The sequence below is a fragment of the Scyliorhinus torazame genome, chromosome 7 (assembly GCF_047496885.1).
Source record: "Scyliorhinus torazame isolate Kashiwa2021f chromosome 7, sScyTor2.1, whole genome shotgun sequence".
Classification (NCBI taxonomy): Eukaryota; Metazoa; Chordata; class Chondrichthyes; order Carcharhiniformes; family Scyliorhinidae; genus Scyliorhinus; species Scyliorhinus torazame.
In genome coordinates, this window is record NC_092713.1 from 63691176 (window position 1) to 63712288 (window position 21113).

Sequence of the window (21113 nt, forward strand, 5' to 3'; positions counted from 1 at the left end):
AATGTCAAGGGTGAGCAAGAAAACGGCCAGAAAAAAAACAGCTGGAGGTCCGTCGGGGAGTGGAAAGGTCACCGCGGGGTCACCAGGGAAAATGGAGGCTGGAGCACCAGGGAAGGCCGCACTGCTTATGGCTGAAGAAATTACTAAGGTGATGGCTGCGGAATTTGAAAAGCAGTTGGCGCAGATTGCGAAATGCATGGAGACGGTGAGGAAGGAGATGAGGGAGGTTTTGAGTGTGCTGGTGGAGGAGGCGGTTTCCCCGGTGAGGACGGAGGTGGCGAGCGCAGTGGCGGAGGTGCGAGAGCAAGGGGAGGCGCTGAAGGAAGTGGAGGAGACGTTATTGCAGCACGGTGATCAACTTGCCTCGATGGGGAAAGAGATGCGGAAGGTGATGGATACTAACAAGGATCTGCGAGGAAAAATGGAAGACCTGGGAAACAGATCCAGGCGACAGAATTTGAGGATTGTGGGGCTGCCCGAAGGAGTTGAAGGACCGAGGCCGACTGAGTATTTTGCCGCGATGCTGGCAAAATTATTGGGGGAGGGGGAGGATCCCTCCCGATATGAACTGGATCGGGCTCATCGGTCGTGGAGGCCTATACCAAAGGCGAGTGAGCCGCCAAGGGCAGTGACTCTGTGCTTCCATAGGTACAGGGTGAAGGAGAAGGTCCTGAGCTGAGCTAAGCAGAAGCGGGTGGTGCAGTGGGCTGGAGCTGGTATACGTGTATACCAGGACTTTACGGTGGAGCTGGCGAGGAGGCGGGCTGCCTTCAACCGGGTGAAGAGGGCACTGTACATTAGCAAGGTGCGGTGCAGCATTGTATATCCAGCGAAGCTGAGGGTGACTTACAAGCTCAGGGACTTTTATTTTGGAACGGCGGAAGCAGCGGAGGAGTTTGCGAAAGCAGAAGGACTGTGGCAGAACTGACAAATTGAGGAATGGCCATGTGCCGATGTAACCTCATGACTATATTTTCTTCTTTTTTGTATCACTGCGCGCGGGTGTAGAGATTAAAGGAGCCAAGGTGGTATATATTTGGACGAGGGAAGGGACGGGACTTTCACTCAAAATGAGAGTTCTTTGGGGTGTAGGTGGATATGCGGGGTTTGTGTGCTAAAAGGGGATCTTTGGGCTTTCCTAGGGCCGGGCAAGTGGGAAAGGGACCCGGGCGGGGGCCTCCACGCTGGCCGGTTTAAGCCGGCCAGTGAACGGGAGTGAAGTGGGGGGAGGGGCTGCGGCCATCGGAGCCTGGCAGAACAGGGTCCGAGTGGTCTAGCCGGGGTGGAAAGTAGGGGGGAAGGAACCGAGGTTGGGAGGAGGAGTTTTACAAGAGGCAGTGGACAGGAGGAGCTGGAGACCTGGGGTGGGGGGGGAGCTGTGTAAGATTAAAGGTGACTACGGGTAATCCCTGATTCCTTTTGGCCATTTGTTTATGTAAGAATGCGGGTTGAGGTTTGGGGGTTGGTGGGTAGATGGGATCGTTGTTATTATGGGGACTGACATATTTTGCTGATTATTGTTTATTGTTGATGGATGTAAATGTGGGAGAAAATGTGAAAAAGGAGAATTAAAAAAAAAAATTTTTTTTAAAAGGAATTGGGTGGTGGGGTTTGTCAACTCCTCACTGAGTTTGAGGATAGCCCCCCAACTAGAGCTAACCATATCGGGTCTTTATTTTTGTTTTTTGTTACTTTGAATTTAAGTATCCGTACTTGTCTCTTCCACTGCCCTGGCAGGTGCTGTATCCTGGGGAGGCCTGGGTTCCTTCTGACTTTTCCTTGAGGTTGGAGTGTGTTTTTCTGGTCTTTTTTTCTTTAGAGCTATGAGAACAGGAGGAATTGAGTGGAGGTGCACACCAAGTTGGGTTTGGTCAATCCTTCACTGATTTGTTGATGAGACTGTTTGCCGTTGCTCTACGTTGTTGGAGCCCTTCCCTTGTGAGAGTGACTGTTTAATGGAAGGAGTTAGGCGCCTCTTCGAAGTGGTCTTCAATGGTGGTTTCCCGAGCGTCCCTGTGGTTGGGTTTTCCATGTGGAAGTAGTGTTTGTGTCTCTGTTGAGGCTTAATACCCTTCTTGGGATAGTGTGCAGGGCAGTAGCTAATACCCCTGGGTCAGCCTGGGCGTTCTTCCCTTTGGGTTATTTTTTTCTTTCTCTCCATCTGGGTATAGGTTTTGGGGGTGCTGATTTTTGTGTCCGAATGTGCTGGGCTATGCCAGGTCTGGTGCAGTGGTTGATATCCTATTGGCCCCTGGAGCTTGGGATGTTCCTTCTTGAAGGCACTTAACTGGGTACATCCTGAGAGCACAGGGGCCTGGGGTTGAGTGGAGTCCTGTACTTTGGTGGTTGATATTCTGTTGCCTCCTAATAGTCGGGGTGCTTTTTTGTTCAAATGAGCAGCTTGTTCTCCTTCATTAATGGGTGATGGGTGTGAGCCGGGGAATATGGACCCATGGGTGGGGGAGGGGGCCTGATCCTTTATTATCCTGTGATCCACTCCAGGCAGTTTCAGTTCTTCTTTTTGTTTTTCTTGGAAGGTTTTGAGGGCACTGATAATCAGAACATGTTGCTGCTGGTCCTCTGTATAAATGGTGGAATTATATTGGTTCTGTACTGAGCCCGAGTCTGGGGTTGTGTTGTGTTGTGCGATATATGTATATAATCACGGATTCTTTATATCCACCTCTCAAATAAAAAGGAAATATACATTGAAAATATACAACTACCCCAGATCTAATGGTATTATTTATTTATATTTCCTTTTTATTTGAGAGGTGGGTATAAAGAATCCGTGATTAGTTCCTGCATGGGTGCAGATGGGTCTGGTATCCTGGGAAGGAGCTGGCGGTGTCTCATTGGTGCTGCTGGAGTTGAGGGAAATATCTATTCATGGAATCCCTACAATGCAGAAGGAGGCCATTCGGCCCATCAGGTCTGCCCTCTGAAATAGCACCCTAACTAGGCCTCCCCCACCCTAGCCCTGTAACCCCACCAACCTTTTACACGTGTGGGAAATTTAGAACAGCCAATCCACCTAACCCGCACATTTATAGACTGTGGGAGGAAACTAGAGCACCCAGAGGAAACCCACTCAGATGCTGGGAGAATGTGCAGACTCCACAAAGGACGTCACCCGAGATCGGAATTAAATCCGGGTTTCTGGCACTGAGAGGCAACAGTTTGTTTTTAAAAAAATAATTTTTATTAAAGTTTTCACATATCAACAACAAAATATAAAAGGAACCCAGTAGAATTAAGTACAAAACAAAACAACCCCGTACCCCTATACATAAATAATAAATTAACACCCCGAATTAGCACATAGCAAATATATACACCCACTCAGATCCCCCAGTATAGACGAACAAAAATAAAATAGAACCCCCACCCCCCCAGGTTGCTGCTGCTGCTGCTGACCATTGTCTACCGTTCTGCCAGGAAGTCCAAGAACGGTTGCCACCGCCTAAAGAACCCTTCTACCGATCCCCTTAAGGCGAATTTCACCCTCTCCAATTTAATAAACCCCGCCATATTTTGATCCAGGATTCCACGATTCCAGCGCATCCGTCCACTGAAGAAGAATCCTTCGCCAGGCTACCAGGGACACAAATGAAAGAATACCGACCTCTTACGCCTCCTGCACTCCCGGCTCCGCTGCAACCCTAAATATTGCGCGCCCCCAGCCCGGTTTGACCCTGGATCCTATCTTCCTCGCTACGCCCTTCCAAAATTCCTCCAGCGCTGGGCATGTCCAGAACATATGGGTGTGGTTTGCTGGGCACCCCAAGCACCGAACACGCCTGTCTTCACCCCCAGAAAACCGACTCATCCTTGTCCCGGTCATGTGTGCCCTGTGCAGCACCTTAAACTGTATGAGGCTGAGCCTCGCGGACGAAGAGGAAGAATTCACCTTGCCAAGGGCATCAGCCCACGTCCCCTCCTCGACCCCCTCCCCAACTCCTCCTCCCACTTAACTTTCAGCTCCTCCACCGAGGCCTCCTCCTCCATCACCTGGTATGTTGCCGAGACCTTCCCCTTTCCAACCCACACCCCCAAGAGCACCATGTCCTGTACCGTGCATGGCAGCAGCAGCGGGAATTCCACCACTTGCCACCTGGCAAACGCCCTTACCTGTAGATACCTAAAGGTGTTCCCCGGGGGGGAGCCCGTACTTCTCCTCCAGCTCACCCAGGCTTGCGAACTTCCCATCCACAAACCGGTCCCCCATCCTTCTTATCCCTGCCCTGTGCCACCCCGAAAACACTCCATCTATTTTCCCTGGGACAAACCGGAGGTTCCCCTATATCAGGGTCCACACCGAGGCGCCCCCCCCCCCCCCCCCCCCCCCAGATTGAGGGTAGCCGCCACCACCGGGCTCGTGGTATACCTCCTTGAAGGGAGCGGCAGCGGCGCCGTTGCCAGCGCCTCCAGACTTGTACCCTCCCAGGACGCCGTCTCCAGCCTCTTCCATGCAGCCCCCTCCCCCTCCATCACCCACTTGTGCGCACCATTGCCACATTGGCAGCCCAGTAGTACCCACAGAGGTTGGGCAGCGCCAGCCCCCATCCCGACTCCACTCCAGGAACACCCTTCTCACCCTCTGCGAGTCCCTCGCGCCCACACAGACCATGTTATGCTCCTGTTGACCCGCCTAAAGAAGGCCTTTGGGATAAGAATGGGGAGGCACTGGAACAGGAACAAAAACCTTGGGAGCACCGTCATCTTGACTGACTGCACCCTACCCGCCAGGGACAGCGGCAACGTGTCCCACCTCTTAAACTCCTCCTCCATTTGCTCCACCAGCCTCCTGGCCACCTGGACCCTCAAATACCTGAAGCTCCTCTCTGCCCTTTTTAGTGGGAGCTCGCCAATCCCCCTCTCCTGGTCCCCTGGGTGAACCACGAACAACTCGCTCTTCCCCATGTTGAGCTTGTACCCTGAGAAATCCCCGAACTCCGAGGATCCTCATTTACCTCTGGCATTCCCCCCACCGGGTCCACCACATATAGCAGCAAGTCGTCCGCATAGAGCGACACCCCATGCTCCTCCCCACCCCGCACCCAACCCCCTCCAGTTCCTCGACTCCCTCAGTGCCATAGCCAGGGGTTCATTCGCCAGTGCGAAGAGCAGGGGGGACAGGGGACACCCCTGCCTCGTCCCTCGATGCAACCAAAAGTACTCAGACCTCCTCTTGTTCGTGGCCACACTCGCCATCGGGACCTCATACAACAGCCTAACCCACCTGACAAATCCCTCTCCAAACCCAAACCTCTTCAGCACCTCTCACAAGTACCCACACTCTACCCCATCAAAGGCCTTCTCAGCATCCATCGCCACCACTATCTCTGCCTCCCCCTCCCTCGCCGGCATCATAACGTTCAGGAGCCTCCGCACATTCGTGTTCAACTGTCTCCCCATTCACAAACACAGTCTGGTCTTCGTGGATAACCTGCGGCACCCAATCCTCAATTCTTGTGGCTAAGACCTTCGCCAGCACCTTGGCATCTACATTTAACAATGAAATCGGCCTGTAAGACCCACACTGCAGGGGATCCTTGTCCCGCTTCAGGATCAAGGAGATCAGTGCCCGGGACATCGTCGCGGTGGGAAAGAGGGTGTCGTTGAGGCATCGAGCATTGTGACAGACAATGACGGCAGGTACGTAATGGTAAGTGGTAAGCTGCAAGGAGAGAGGGCCGGCCCCGGTGCCTTCCCCGCCTGCATGCTCCCTATCCCTTTGGCCAGCTCCTCCAGCCCAATCGGGGCCCCTAATCCTGCCACCAGTCCCTCCTCCACCTTCGGCAACCTCAATTCGTCCAGAAAGCGGCCCATCCCTCCCTCCTGCAGTGGGGGCTTGGACCAATACAGTTCCTCATAAAAGTCCCTGAAGACCCCATTGATGCCAACCCCACTCTGCACCACACACCCTCCCCTTTCCTTTACTCCCCCGATCTCCCTAGCTGCGTCCCACTTCCGAAGATGATGCGCCAGCATCCGGCTTGCGCCCCCCCCCCCCGACTCGGCCCTCCCCCGCGGTGCCCTATCCCCCCTACCGGCCATCCACCCCACCGGCCATCCACCACCTACTCCGTTTACTTGCCCCCCTCCAAGAGCCCACCCGACAGACCCAACCAAAACAGTGCCTAACCCACCCTAACCACCCACACCGAATCAAAAAGAACCAAGAACAAAGAACAGCCCCTCAAAATGTAACCCAGCAACAACAATCCCCGACCATCCCCAAGCCCGACCCCCCCCCCCAGTTTGTGTCCAGCTTCTCGGTCTGAACAAAGGCCCACGCCTCCTCCGGGGTCTCAAAATAATGGTGCCGGTCCTTGTAGGTAACCCACAGTCGCGCCGGCTGCAGCATGCCAAACTTCACCCCGTTCCTGTGCAGCACCACCTTCGCCCGGTTGTACCCGGCCCTCTTCTTCGCCACCTCTGCGCTCCAGTCCTGATATATTCGAACCTCCGCGTTTTCCCACCTGCTGCTCCTCTCCTTCTTGGCCCACCTGAGTACGCGCTCCCGATCAGCGAACCGATGAAACCGCACCAGCACCGCCCGCGGAGGCTTGTTAGCCTTGGGCCTCCTCGCCAACACTCTATGGGCCATTTCCAGCTCCAGGGGCCCCTGGAAGGACCTGCTCCCATCAGCGAGTTTAACATGGTGACCACATAGGCCCCCACGTCCGACCCCCCAGCCCCTCCGGGATGCCCAGGATCTGCAGATTCTTCCGCCTCGACCGGTTCTCCACCTCCTCGAACCATTCCTGCCATTTCCTGTGGAGCGCCTCCACCTTTACCGCGTAAGATCTCGTCCTCGTTATCAGAGATCTTTTGTCGGACCTCGCGGATCGCCACCCCCTGGGACGTCTGGGTCTCCAGCAGCTTATCAATAGAAGCCTTCATCGGCTCCAGCAGGTCCGCTTTGAGCTCCCTGAAGCAGCGCTGGATAACCTCCTGCTGCTCCTGCATCCTGCTCTTCTTCCCTCGCACTTTCTTTGGGTTCACCACCACTTTTTTAATCGCCCCGCTCCTGGTCCAAGCCATACATTGTCGGGGGAATGTTGCAGTCTTCTTCCCACACCGGGGGATGTTGAAAAAAATGCTGTTGGGGGCCCTGAAAAGAGCCCAAAAGTCCGTTCCAAGCAGCAGCTGCCGAACGTGCGACTTAGCTCTGCATAGCCGCAACCGGAAGTCCACTAAGAGGCAACAGTGATAACCACTGTGCCACCAGGTCGCCTGAACACGGCGTGTGAAAAATTTATTCTGAACTCTTATGGCAATTGTTGCCATGTGGAATGATGTGCACCTTTTTACCATGTTTTCATGACTCCATCCTCTCTCCCTTGAACTCTGGTTGTGTTTACCAGGTGTTTACCAAGTGCATTAAGTTATGTCTAATGATTGTATCGAGCCCGTTATACTGCTATTCTCCTGTTCCCTTCTGTATTCATGTTTACTGAGCCTTTTCCTTGCTTGCTGTGCTATATCATTTTTGTGGTTTTGTTGCATGATTTGTCAAAATGTAAAATCTCAATAAATACACTTTTAAAAAGAGTGCAGGGAGAAACCAGCTTAATGATCTTTGTTGGTATCACAAGTAGGTTTACATTAACACGGCAATGAAGTTACTGTGAAAATCCTCTAGTCGCCACACTCTGGTGCCTGTTCGGGTATAGTGAGGGAGAATTCAGAATGTCCAAATTACCTAACAAACACAAGCAAAGGGATCTGGGTGTCCAAGTGCATGAATCGCAAAAGGCTATTTTACAGATACAGCAAATGATTAAGGAAGCTAATTGAATGTTATTATTTATTGTGAGGGAATTGATTACAAAGCAGGGCGGTTATGCTTCAGTTGTACAAGGCATTGGTGAGACCACATATGGAGTATTGCATACAGTATTAGTCTTATTTAAGGAAAAATGTAAATGCATTAGAATTAGTTCAGGGAAGGTTTACTTGACCAGTGCCAGGAATGGGTGTGTTGTCTTATGAGGAAAAGTTGGAAAGGATAGGTTGGTATCCACTAAAGTTTAGAAGGGTAAAAGGCGACTTGATCAAAACCTTTAACATCCTGAGGGGTATTTATAGGGTGGAGAGCATGTTTCCTCTTGTTGGACTAGGGGTCACTGTTTAAAAATAAAGAGTCACTCATTTAAGACAAATGAGAAATTTGTTCTCTGAGGGTCGTGAGTCTCTGGAGCTCTTTCCCAAAAGATAATGCAAGCAGAGTCTTTCTTCAGGCCGAGTTAGATAGATTTTTGATTAACAAGGGGGGTGAAAGGTTATTGGGGAGGCAGGAACGTGGGGTTGAAATTACAAAGGGAGCGGGGTTGAGGTTACAAAGGGAGCAGGCCCAAAGGGCTGAGAGGCTTACTCCTGCTCCAAATTCATATGTTGTTCAAGTCTGTAAGAGAGAGAGGGAAGTGTGAGAGAGAGCAAACAGTGTGTGAGAGAGTTTGTGTGAAAGAGGGGAGATCGAGAGCGAGGAGAGCTGGAGTGTACGAGAGAGGAGGGAGTGCGTGAGAGACTGGAGAGCATGTGTGAGTGAGAAGGTATGTGTGTGTGTGAGAGAGAGAGTGGAGAGTATGTATGAGGGGGGGGGGGGGGAGGAGGAGAGGAGGAGTGGAGAGTATGTGTGAGCGAGAGGATTTGGATTTGTTTATTGTCATGTGTACCGAGGTACAGTGAAAAGTATTTTTCTGCGAGCAGCTCAAACAGATCATTTAGTACATGAAAGAAAAGAAAATACATAAAAGGGCAACACACGGTCCACAATGTACATAGAACATCGTGTAGAAGGAGGCCATTCGGCCTATCGAGTCTGCACCGACCCACATTAAGCCCTCACTTCCACCCTATCCCCATAACCCCATCTAACCTTTTTTGGACACTAAGGGCAATTTAGCATGGCCAATCCACCTAACCTGCACATCTTTGGACTGTGGGAGGAAACCGGAGCACCCGGAGGAAACCCACGCAGACACAGGGAGAACGTGCAGACTCTGCACAGACAGTGACCCAGTGGGGAATCGAACCTGGGACCCTGGCGCTGTGAAGCCACAGTGCTATCCACTTGTGCTACCGTGCTGCCCATGTAAATACATAGACACTGGCAGCAGGTGAAGCATACAGGATTGTAGTATTAATCAGGTCAGTCCATAAGAGGGTCATTTAGGAGTCTGATAACAGCGGGATAGAAGCTGTTTTTGAATCTGTTCGTGCGTGTTCTCAGACTTTTGTATCACCTGTCCGATGGAAGAAGTTTGAAGTGTGAGTAAGCCAGGTGGGAGGGGTCTTTGATTATGCTACCCGCTTTCCCCAGGCAGTGGAAGGTGTAGATGGAGTCTTTGGATGGGAGGCAGGTTTGTGTGATGGATTGAGCTGTGTTCAAGACTCTCTGAAGTTTCTTGTGGTCTTGCAGTGAGCAGTTACCATACCAAGCTGTGATGCAGCCAGATAGGATGCTTTCTGAAAAATGAAATGAAAAATGAAAATCACTTATTGTCACAAGTAGGCTTCAAATGTAGTTACTGTGAAAAGCCCCTAGTCGCCACATTCCGGCTCCTGTTCGGGGAGGCTGGTAACGGGAATTGAACCCTGCTGCTGGCCTGCCTTGGTCTGCTTTAAAAGCCAGCTATTTAGCCCAGTGTGCTAAACCAGCCCCTATGGTTTCTATGGTGTATCTGTAAAAGCTGGTACAAATTAATGTGGACATGCAGAATTTCCTTAGTTTCCTGAGGGAGTATTGGCTCTGTTGTGCTTTCTTGGTGGTAGTGTCGACGTGGGTGGACCAGGACAGAGTTTTGATGGTGTACCTCTAGGAATTTGAAGCTGCTACCCATCTCCACCTCAGCCCCATTGATGCTGACAGGGTGTGTACAGTACTTTGCTTCCTGAAGTCAATGACCAGCTCTTTAGTTTTGCTGGAATTGAGGGATAAATTATTGTCGCTGCACCACTCCACTAGGTTCTCTATCTCCCTCCTATATTCTGACTCATTGTTATTTGAGAACCAACCCACTTATGGTCATGTCGTCAGCAAACTTGTGGATGGAGTTGGAACCAAATTTTGCCACACAGTCGTGTGTGTACAGGGAGTATAGTAGGGGGCTAAGTACGCAGCCTTGTGGGACTCCGGTATTGTGGACTATTGTGGAGGTGTTGTTTATTCTTAATGATTGTGGTCTGTGGTTTTGGAACTTTGCTATGAGCTTGGCTGCGATTATGATGTTGAAGGCAGAGCTGTAGTCATTAAATAGAAATCTGATGTACGAGTCCTTGTTGGCGAGATGCTCTAGGGATGAGTGTTGGACCAGGGAGATGGCGTCTGCTGTTGACCAGTTGCAGCGGTATGCGAATTGCAATGGATCTAGGTGTTCTGGGTTTCTGGAGTTGATGCGCTTCATGATCAATCTCCTGAAGCACTTCATTACGATTGATTTCAGGGCCACCGGACAGTAGTCATTGAGGCATGTTGCCTGGTTCTTCTTTGGCACCGGTATGATGGTGGTCTTCTTGAAGCAGGTGGGGAACTCGGAGCGGAGTAGGGACAGGTTAAAGATGTCTGCGAACACATCTACCAGCTGGTCTGGAGTGGGGAGTAAGAGTGGAGAATGTGTAAGTAAGAGGGGAGACTGTGAGTGAGAGAGAGAAGAGTGTGGGAAAGAATGTGTGTGTGTGAGATTAATTCTGGCTTACTCCCAGTATCAGAGTTCCTTACCCCCACACATTCTCAGCCACCCTCACAGTAGGTGAGGGGGAGTGAGTGAGCACCCTGAGACTGAGTAAGCCAGACACACACATACCTACCCACCCTCTTGCATTCTCATGGTGATCTTTATTTATTACTCATTTTTTTAAATGATTAATTTATCGCTTTGACTTTTTTTTTGCTCAGTGAATTGTTCCTTTACGTATCATCTTTTTGTCGAAGTTCTTGTTTAATGTTGTGCCAAACCTTATCTTTCCAAAATGTGCTCATTGGCCCCTTGAGCAAGATAAACACTAGGCTGGTGTGTGTAGGATGGGTATTCTGATCTGAGCTTTCGTTCACAATTGTTGCCTTGGGGAGGGGCTCAGTAAATGTTAGAGGGTTTGGACCTCGTTAGCCCCTTTCTGTGCCGTATTAATAAATAATTAGTGGAAGATTTCCTGAACTACACATGACTTTTGGTACAACAAAGGACAGCAATGAAACATCCTGAGGGTGTATCACCTCAACAGACAACCAGAATGGACTGTCTCCTTATGTTGAGTAGTGCTCTACGATTTACATACCTCTCTGAAGCTAAGTGACAGATTCTTTTTAAACTCTTCTATAGATTTGCCGGCAGGAACCAGCTCCCTGAGTAGCATGTTACTCGGTTCTGCTTTGTACAATTCAATGAGTTCAGATGGTAAGTATGATTGATTAACATCCTTCAAGAAATGGAAATCACAAAAATTAGAATTAATTCAATAACGCCACATACGAATGGCTGAAATATAAATTGTGCAACACAAGGACCTGTGCACGATTTCCACGTGAATCCCTGAACAGAGCACATGGGGAAGGCATTTTGAGAAAGTTTCAGAAGATGGAGGGTATGTTGATGTGAGCTGATCGGTGGTGACCAGATAAAAAGGGTAGATGGAATTAAGATACAAATCAGCTACACTTTAATTGAATGGCAGCTATAGGCTTGAGAGGCTGAATGGCCTACTCGTCTGCCAGTGTAGAACAAAAGCATGATATTAAATCATTGTAAGCTTTGTTTTAAATAATTGTGATGGGAGTAATTTTATCTATACTGTTTGTACTTATTGATGACTGCAGGGCAGGTACTACATCAATATACAAAGGCATAGCATCAGATCAATTTATTTCTCCTTGACACATCTACAAGAATGCCATGTTTTGAATGTTCCCTGCTGGGGAGGGGCACAAAGATGGAATAATTGTCTAGTAGTTTCATCTTACTGATTCAGAATATGTTACTAGCTCTTCATCCCTTCTTCCGTCAGCTATCCGGACAAACAGTGAAGCACCCCTCACTCGAAGAATCTATTAGGAAAATATATTTAAAGGGTTGCCTTTCAAACTACGTGAAAAATAACAGTAAAACTTTGTTTTATTCATTTCAAACGAGACTTACAGTATTCCTACGAACCAAATCACTGAGAACACTCTGACAGTCTTCTTTTGCCAAAGCAACCAAGACATCCTGCAGATAGGAAAATAGTCAAAGTGCATTAAACTTGGGACTATTTTGAGCTATTTTTCGTATATATTTAGTGGGATATGCAATCCCTTTGGCTGCACCATTTAATATTTAGTGGAGTAGCGATCCCTTTGGCTGTGCCATTTAATATTCCAATCCATTACAGAGGATAGAAATGAATATTAGGAAAGGTGTGTGGAATGAGTGACCAATACTCATTTTGAATCATTGGCCACAAAGAAATTTGACCCCAGTGTAGTTTGTGCTAATTAGGTCAAATTTATGGGTTGAGTTGTACAGCTGATTAGTAAGCAATGTTTCTACAGTAACCTTGTTGGGGTGGAGTCCCCAAAGGTTCCTACAAAGTGACTGAAGAAAGGGAGCCTCTGTGTCGGGAGACCCTGTATTCTGGGCCCTGTTTGGAATCTGGTATTGTACACCTGGTCTTGCCACCATGGACAGCTCTTTCACAGCTCAAACAGGAATCCAGTGTTTACTTCAGGGATCAGGGCTGGAAATCCAGAGTCTTCATTCAGGTAAAGCCAAGGATTGTAATAGAGGATACTTCCGATTACACGCACAGATATTTCATACCTGATTGGGAGCTCCTTGGTACAGTGGTAACTGGTAAATCGCAGTGTTACAGTACCCTTTCGAAAACACCTGTAGAGCAGTCCAGGCTTGATCCTTCAGGTCATAAGTAAGGGCACCTGTCTCCAATGAGGAGACAGCAACTTCATGAAGATGGACAATCACAGTGAGGTACTCATGATAAACTCTTCTCGGGAATGACTGTTCAAAGACAGAATTGTGAAGTTACTATCTTTTTACTTGGAGTATCCTCCTACATCTGTGTTTCTGAAGACAAAGCTGGAAAACAATTCCCCAGTCTCCATTTGTGCCTCTCTATAGTCAACCACTCTATAATAATAATCTTTAGTAGTGCCACAAGTAAGCTTACGTTAACACTGCAATGAAGTTACTGTGAAAAGCTCCTAGTTGTTACACTCCGGTGCCTGTTCGGGTACACAGAGGGAGAATTCAGAATGTCCAATTCAACTAACAAACACGTCTCTCGGGACTTGTGGGAGGAAACCAGAGCGACCGGAGGAAACCCACGCAGAAACCGGGAGAACGTGCAGACTCCGCACAGACAGTGACCCAAGCCGGGAATCGAACCCTGGGCCCTGTGAAGTAACAGTGCTAACCACTGCTACCGTGCCACCGACTCTGGGCACTCGGAGGTATGCAAAGCAGCCTGGATTAATTCATTGGTCCTTTGGTTTTCTCCATCTCTGCTGTGCAAAAGCCCCTGATTTCTGCTTGCTTTTCAGCAATAACACAGCCAATGACAGAATCTGACTAGGTAATGAACTCAATGTCTTTGCACAATGGACCTCATCTTCTGTGCTAGATTTGGAGTTATAACTTTAATTAAATCATTCATACTACAAAGAAAATTTGTTGAACTTTTAAGCATTTTGCTTAACTTTGTAAAATATTCTTATCACACTGCATGTAGAAAAAAAACACGTCAGAAATTAGAATATTAAAAACTAATCAAAATAAATAATATTTATTGTCACAAGTAGGCTTACATTAACACTGCAATGAAGTTACTGTGAAAAGCCCCTAGTCGCCACATTCCAGCACCTGTTCAGGTACACAGGGAGAATTCAGAATGCCCAAATTACCTAACAGCACGTCTTTTGGGACTTGTGGGAGGAAACCGGAGCACCCAGAGGAAACCCACGCAGACAGAGGGAGAATGTGCAGACTCCACACAGACAGTGACCCAAGCCGGGAATCGAACCTGGGACCCTCGAGGTGTGAAGCAACAGTGCTACCCAAGAAATAGTGTTGATGAGTGAATGTTAAAATATTATCCTGGTCACCTGCTGAGCATTCTATACCCCACATGAATCTGTAGTTATACTTTGTCCTTTTATTCAGAGGCTACCATTTTCACAGGCAGGAACACTCTCACGTAGGCCCGAACTTCCTCAGGGTGGAAATCTATGTCGGATTGCCACTCTCGACAGACTTACCCACACTGGGATTCGAAGTCCCTGCCTCACGCAACTTTCCTCACTCAGGCTGGGTAAGACAGGAGCAGCCAAGCGTGCCCCCAACTGCATCAGTGTGGGGTAACTGGAGCGCAGAGAGATAAAGAATGCACTAGTTGGACCTGAGGTTGGGGCGGGGGTGGGAGGTGTTCAATCTGGGGGGTGAGTGGGAGATCGGGATGGGACCTGAGGGGCTGGTTTGGTGTGTGTGTGGGGGGGGGGGGGGGTGCGTTTCGGAGGTAGTACGATGAGCCCCCTGAGAGGTGCATGTGTGGACGTGCCAGTGCAAGGTTGAATCTGGAACTTTTACATAGTTACTCTGGCTGGAATGTTTTTTTTTTTCCTTCTAACTCTTTCAGAGTAACTATCAGGGTAAAACTGGCAGAACCATCTGAAGTTAACAATTTAAAATACTTCTGTCAGATGGGTTCCAGCCCAGCACAATTGTCCAGAGGAAGTTAGTGGTTCTGGGCAATTGTTGGGTCAACCCTTAAGTGGGAACTTCCCAGAGGGATTCCCAGCACATCATGGAGTACCCCCTAAATGCGTCACTGTGAAACCAGAAAGTTATGGGTCTACCATGAGGGCAACCTTGCCATGACATGAATTGAATAATTTTCCCAAATTCCACCACTGGGGTGTTTGCATATTACAAATAATAACATGCATTTGCAAATAAAGAAAAATAGCTGCTTCTGTAACCTTACATGACACCAACATTAATACTGAGTTACAAAACACAAAATTGCAAATAACCTACAGTGCCACAACTCAGTATTGAAACAATATTACCTTAAAATTATCCAGCCACACAGGGCACTTCTGTAGACTGCTGAAATCTATGCTCTCTATGAAAACTGGAGGATCGTATTTGGCCCAAGCACTACCAAAATAATATGCCCCTGGAGGGTTGAACGAGGACAGAGCTAAAGTGAAGTTAGCCCAGGGTAAATTCTTAGCCCTGTCCACAGATAACTGCAAAAGAAAAGGATAAAGAACCTCCAATTAAGTATGTTTAGCATTAGAAATTAAGGAGTTCAAAGTCACAAATATGCTGGGACAATTTCAGATTTCCAGTGGCAAACTATAAACTCAAGGTTACTTCTCAGAAGATAAATCTTAGCAGGGATATATGAACATTCACAGACCAAACACACACATTCTCACAGCTCGCAAATATCAGAGTTAACTGTTAGCCCTCTCTCATGGCTACAGATTCTCAAAGAGACAGCAATTTCACAATCGCTTAATTAAAATACTGAACAAGATCTTCCATTCTACTTCATCATAAAACTTTCTCTTTTATTCCATTTAAGTCAATTTCCACTGATTGATTTTATAGGCATTAGCTATTCTTAGAGATGTATATTTGTTCTTTACAAATAACCTGCTTGCTGTTAAATTTTGTACAGAACCTAAGGGGGCAGAGAATGAGTGGAGAACTTGGAATGATGCCATTTGCATCCTTTATGTGATCTCAAATTTTATTTATTCTTTCCTTTAATGTTACTCAAATTTCTTTCTTGTTCTTTAAACTGATTTCAATTTTCAATGTTTGCAATTTAACCAGTGTTTGAAAGAGATATTACTGTTTTTTCTTTTAAAAACTCAAATTAATTGAATTACTGTTGTGTTTATCTGGATGGCTTGAATGGCTTAATCTGAAACTGAAATCCGATCTCGCAAATTTGAAACTATTGAAGTTCTTCTAGACAAGAATCCATTGTTAAATTTCTAACCTTAATCTTGTATTTACTTTACTCCCCTTTTTTGTGTGTGTTTTGGGAGGGAGATTTGTCATCCTCAGATATTTCTGAACAAAAAGCTTGTTGAGCTTTTCAGCCCCTTTTTCTTTTACTGTGCCGCAGTGTGTCTTATTGAAATCCACCCAGCTTCCACTTTTATTAATTGGATTACACTGTTTCTGGGTGAACAAAAGGGACATTGTACCTTCCCCTCCTCATTCCTCAATGACCACAAGGTCTGATCTTTTGGACTTTTACTTTATTTGATTTTTTTTTCTTTTCCTTTGGACATGTCTAAACTTTTAGTTAATTTAAAATGTCCATCCCCAGGGAGCCTGTTTCTTTCCCCCTCTCCTTGAGACATTCCAGGAATACTGCATGATCTTTTGAGTTAATTGAGTTAGGTTTCCAGAATTCTGTCTTATACCAACACCTATGACTGTGGTGTCCTGATTTCCCGCAATGTTTCCAGTTCCCTTTCTTTATCCTACAGTCCTTAGCCATAATTGTAACAGTTTCCTGTGATTTTTTTGCTGGTTTGCACAATCTGTACTGCCGTTATCTTTTCTCGCTTTATTTCTATGCTTTAAATGATTTGGTGTGAATGTGGGAGAGTGAGAGCTCAATTCCTTTAAAATAGCATGTTTTTCAAACGGTGTGGAGGCTTTATGTCTGTCATTTACGTTATTAGCGTAACGCTGCACGGGGGTGCACTTAATCATTTGTTCTTCTAACTGGTGAACCAAGATGACTCCTGCCTTATTTTCTTTTTGCCGTATCTCGCTTTTGTTTATCCCACCAGTTTCTTTGTTCTATGGGGGCTGCGTTGGGATCCCACCCATCTCTTATCATTGTTTTTTTTGTACCAGAGTATTTTGCTCTTGTCCGTATGCCAGACTCATGGATCCCGGGGGAACCCAGAAAAGCTGCCTTGTGCCTCTCTTTTCCATGATGTGTTAACCGTGTCGTCTCTATCAACCGCATATCCAGTGTACTAGGTGACTGTGCTCAGAGGCTTTTACTTATCATCCACTCCCGTAGGGTGGCGGTCCTGGCTTATCACTGTGTCACGGCAAATTCCGCAACCGTTAACACTCAACAGTCCGTGCGTCTCGGATTCTCAACTAACTCTGGCCTTCACGTGAGAGCTCAATTGCCCCCTTAATTCAGGCTCAGCATGGGTCCTCAAGCAGCCGATTATTACTATATTAAATGGTATAGCAGACCAACAAAACAAAAACAAAAACAAAAAAAATTTTAAACTGAGTCTTTTACTCACTGGGCCTTGATACCAGATTCATTGGATGTTGCTTCGCCGTCCGTCCGTCTCGCCGTGTGACTCTAATTTCTGGCGGTCAAAGGTTTGACTACTCGCCTTGTCAACCGGCTCGATCGGCGTCCGGCTCAGCAACCGGCTGCCAGACTACGCCATTGTTAGAGGTGAAAATATTTACACGTAGGCCTTTTGAGTGAGTAAAGAAGCAGTTTATTATATCAGATCTGAGAGAAAGATTTGGAAACAACGCAGTCTCGCAATACTCTTTCTCACTTGAGCTAAGGTTCGTATTGGGTTAATATACAGATTCAAGCGGCAGGAATTAGTTGCATTCTCATTTACGTCACAATTCATTACATGCAGTCTATCAATTTTCTTAGCATCCCAGTTATCACATATATGGTTAAAGTGGGTGTTGTCTTCCCCACCCCTAACTTCATGCAAAAGTCACTCAAAGTCACTCACGACTCCTGTCTGCAGCTGGGGACCTTGAGCTTATTAAGGATACATTGCATTCCTTGTTCTGTGAAGCTGTTATCAGCGGCTGTTAAAATACTCCCTATACATACCCACATCTGGTTCTCATGAGGTAGTTTACACAGTTTGTAACTTGTTCAGGAATGTGGCTAGTTCAGCCATTTTGTGTCTTTAGTATTGCTATAATAACTAACAGCCATTTTGTGTCCTTTCTGATATTAACAAGCATTGTGTATACACTATTTCTACAAATTGCCTCTTCTAAACAGGCATCTAAGCCAATGAGTACCTTTTGTCTCAGCAGAACTATTCAAAAGTAATATAGGAGCAAAAATGTAGTTACAGAGCCACCTACAATTTATATCATAGTCCAGTATCAGAAAATGCCCCCCAACATGCTGGGACAATTTCAGATTTCCAGTGGCGAAAACATTCCACAAATGGACAAATAACGTGTACTCTTAATTATTTACTTTCCAACATTGAACTGCCATACATTTTAATCAGGTTTGTAAATTAGCTTTAGAGCTTTTCAACTTACATATTTAATTCATGGTTACCTTGTATTTCATGATGTGAATGTGTCAGTCCATAATTTGTAAACAAAATAAACAGCTTCGGAAATATTATTTAAGTTCACTTTTAGCTCACCCCAAGTGGCATTAGTCAAAACTAACTTGTAAAAGCCATGTTAAAAGGGGCAGTGGGCCCCTCTATAAAAGGAAAAGTAGCGTTGGTTATTTTGCGTGAAAAATACATCACTTCCTCCTTCATGTACAAAATGCAATATATTTAATTTTTTTTATTTTAAAATTTAGAATACCCAATTAATTTTTCAAATTAAGGGGCAATTTAGCACAGTCAATCCACCTAATCTGCACATCTTTGGATTGTGGGGGTGAGACCCACGCAGACACGGGGAGAATGTGCAAACTCTACACAAAGTGACCCTGGGCCAGGATCGAACCCGGGTCCTCAACGCCATAGGCAGCGGTGCTAACCACTGTGCCACCGTGCCATCCAATGTACAAAATGATGACAGAAGAGATCAATCAATATCTGACTTTGGCCTATTTTACAAAGACTTTAGCTTAGCTACCTTTGCAGAATTTCCAGAATCTTCATAAGGACACCATTTGGCATTTGCTTAAAAGCCTCTCAATAATCACTGGTAGCAAACGAATTCCCCCTGAATCTTATGATATTCTGCAATCTTGTATAACACCATCACCTGTCCAACATATTCCTTATTAGAGCAACATCGAGTTTTCAGATTTTGCCCTGTACCTCCAGGGAACTTAGTGGGCGGGATTCTCCACTCCCGCGCCGAAGTGCCCACGCCGTCGTGAACGCCATTTTGAGGTTCACGACGGCGCGAAACGGCCCCGATCCCGACTGATTCAGGCCCCGACAATGGGCTAGGATCGGGGCCGCGTCATCTACACGTGCCTGGCCTTGTCGCCGCGTAAAGGCGGCGGCGCATAGATGACGCGGCCGGCGCCGCATAACTGACGTCACCCGCGCATGCGTGGTTGCCGTCCTCTCGGAGTCCGCCCCGCAAGAAGATGGAGGACGGATCTTGCGGGGCCGTGGAAGGATAGAGGTCCTCCTTCAGAGAGGACGGCCCGACGATCGGTGGGCACCGATCGCGGGCCATGCCACATTTGAGCCCCCCCCCCCCCCCGGTGGAAGGACCCCCCCCCCCCCCCCCCCCCCCCCCGCGTTCCTGTGCTGTTCCCGATGGCAGCGACCAGGTGTGGACTGTGCCGGGGGGGGGGGGGGAACCCGCCGTTTTGGCCTGGCCGCTCAGCCCATCCGGGCCTGAGAATAGCGGGGGTGCCGGAGAATCGCCATTTTGGGTGTCTCCGGCGATTCTCCAGCCTGCGGAACTCGACGGGGCCATTCCCGCCGCTTGGGAGAATCGCGGGAGGGCGTCGGACCGGCGTCCCAGGCGATTCTCCCAACCACCGCGGGAGTGGAGAATCCCGCCCAGTATGTAGAACACAACACACTCCAGCAATTAAACCATCTTAAAGGTGACTCATATTAATGAGATTGCTCACTAGTTTTCTGCAGTAATAAGTACCCTTAATTTCCAAATGAAGTCCTTGCATGTTATCAGTACAAGTCCTCTGTGAAAGCATCAAAGCTGAGACAAAAGAAAACAGGGAGTATGATCCTAATGTACAGTAGGTTCAAAACCTCAACCTGAACTTTCTGATCTCCTTCACATTAGAAGCACACTTGCAGAACTGGCATACATACCAGAAGAGAATTTCCTCTAGGCAGAGACACAGGGCAGAATTGGCACAATAAACTACATAATGTTCTATAAGAATATTTTAAAGGGGTTTAAATGTTTAAGGTGAATTTGAAGAGGGAGCTTTTCATTTTTGTGTGAACGAAACAAGCTGCTGAGCCATGAGATCAGACACCAAGATAAAGAACACATTTGCTGCTGTAAGGGTCTTTCCCGTTTATTCCCTTATTTCCCCATTTCTTTTATTTTGCTGTTATTATTTTGATCCATGGATGATTAATGCACGTGTGACTTTAAGGCAAGCAGCCTGAACCTTTAATTCAAACAGAAGAATCCAAAAGGTTGTTCTGGTTTAAACTGGAGATTGCAGACTGGCCAGCACCAGTGAGATAGATAGGTTGTGACCCATGAATTGGCCAAAAAGGCTGTGCTCTGCCCGCTAACATGTTGTGATGGGATATTATTCCACTGGAAGGATTTTCAGAGTCCTGAGGTTCTAGTTTGGTTTCAGTTTTGATTTTTGCAGCAAAAAGTAGACAAGACTCTAATAGCTCCCCAGCAAGATCCAGCTAACTCTCGCCAGAAATCCACTGCGAGGGCTGACTCTACCCAGAAAGCTGCTGGGTGCTGTTTTCCTGAGACTACAGAGGCCTGAAAACAAACCACAAACTGAAAGCAAAGTTTGATGTGAATCCATCTACAGGAAAGTCATCACAGGCTGTAGACAAAGACAAGGACCTACTTTTTTTCCAGAGAGTATGTGAGTGTTTATTTCCAAAACCACAGATACCGGAATGAATCCACAATGAAAACCTTAAACTGAAGGTGGGGATTGAAGCAAAGCTGCTACAAAAACACCATCTGACTTTCATCCTTATTATTTTTCACCCCTTTCCCTCACTGCCTTCTGTGTTTGTCTGTCTTGTGTCTGTGGGTAGATAGTAGGGGCAGTTAAAGTGGGAGTCAGGAGTTGTATTTACTACACAGCTTATTCTAGTTTGTGTTATAAATAAACAGTAATTGTGTTTACATTTACAAACCTGGTGACTGATTATTGGGCAGCCAAGGACCAAAGACTTT

At 47.2% G+C, this 21113-nt stretch overlaps 1 protein-coding gene across 1 annotated transcript in view; it reads right to left on the bottom strand.

Annotated features, from left to right (window-relative positions):
• LOC140426268 (uncharacterized) overlaps nucleotides 1-21113 on the bottom strand; it is a 48595-nt gene that overhangs the window by 9043 nt on the left and 18439 nt on the right. The window contains exons 5-9 of the mRNA XM_072510815.1: nucleotides 15068-15250; nucleotides 12804-13001; nucleotides 12144-12212; nucleotides 11969-12052; nucleotides 11287-11427 (exon numbers count right to left, since the gene is read on the bottom strand). Of these exons, the coding sequence (XP_072366916.1) occupies nucleotides 11287-11427; nucleotides 11969-12052; nucleotides 12144-12212; nucleotides 12804-13001; nucleotides 15068-15250 (675 nt within the window). The remainder of the gene's footprint in view (nucleotides 1-11286; nucleotides 11428-11968; nucleotides 12053-12143; nucleotides 12213-12803; nucleotides 13002-15067; nucleotides 15251-21113) is intronic.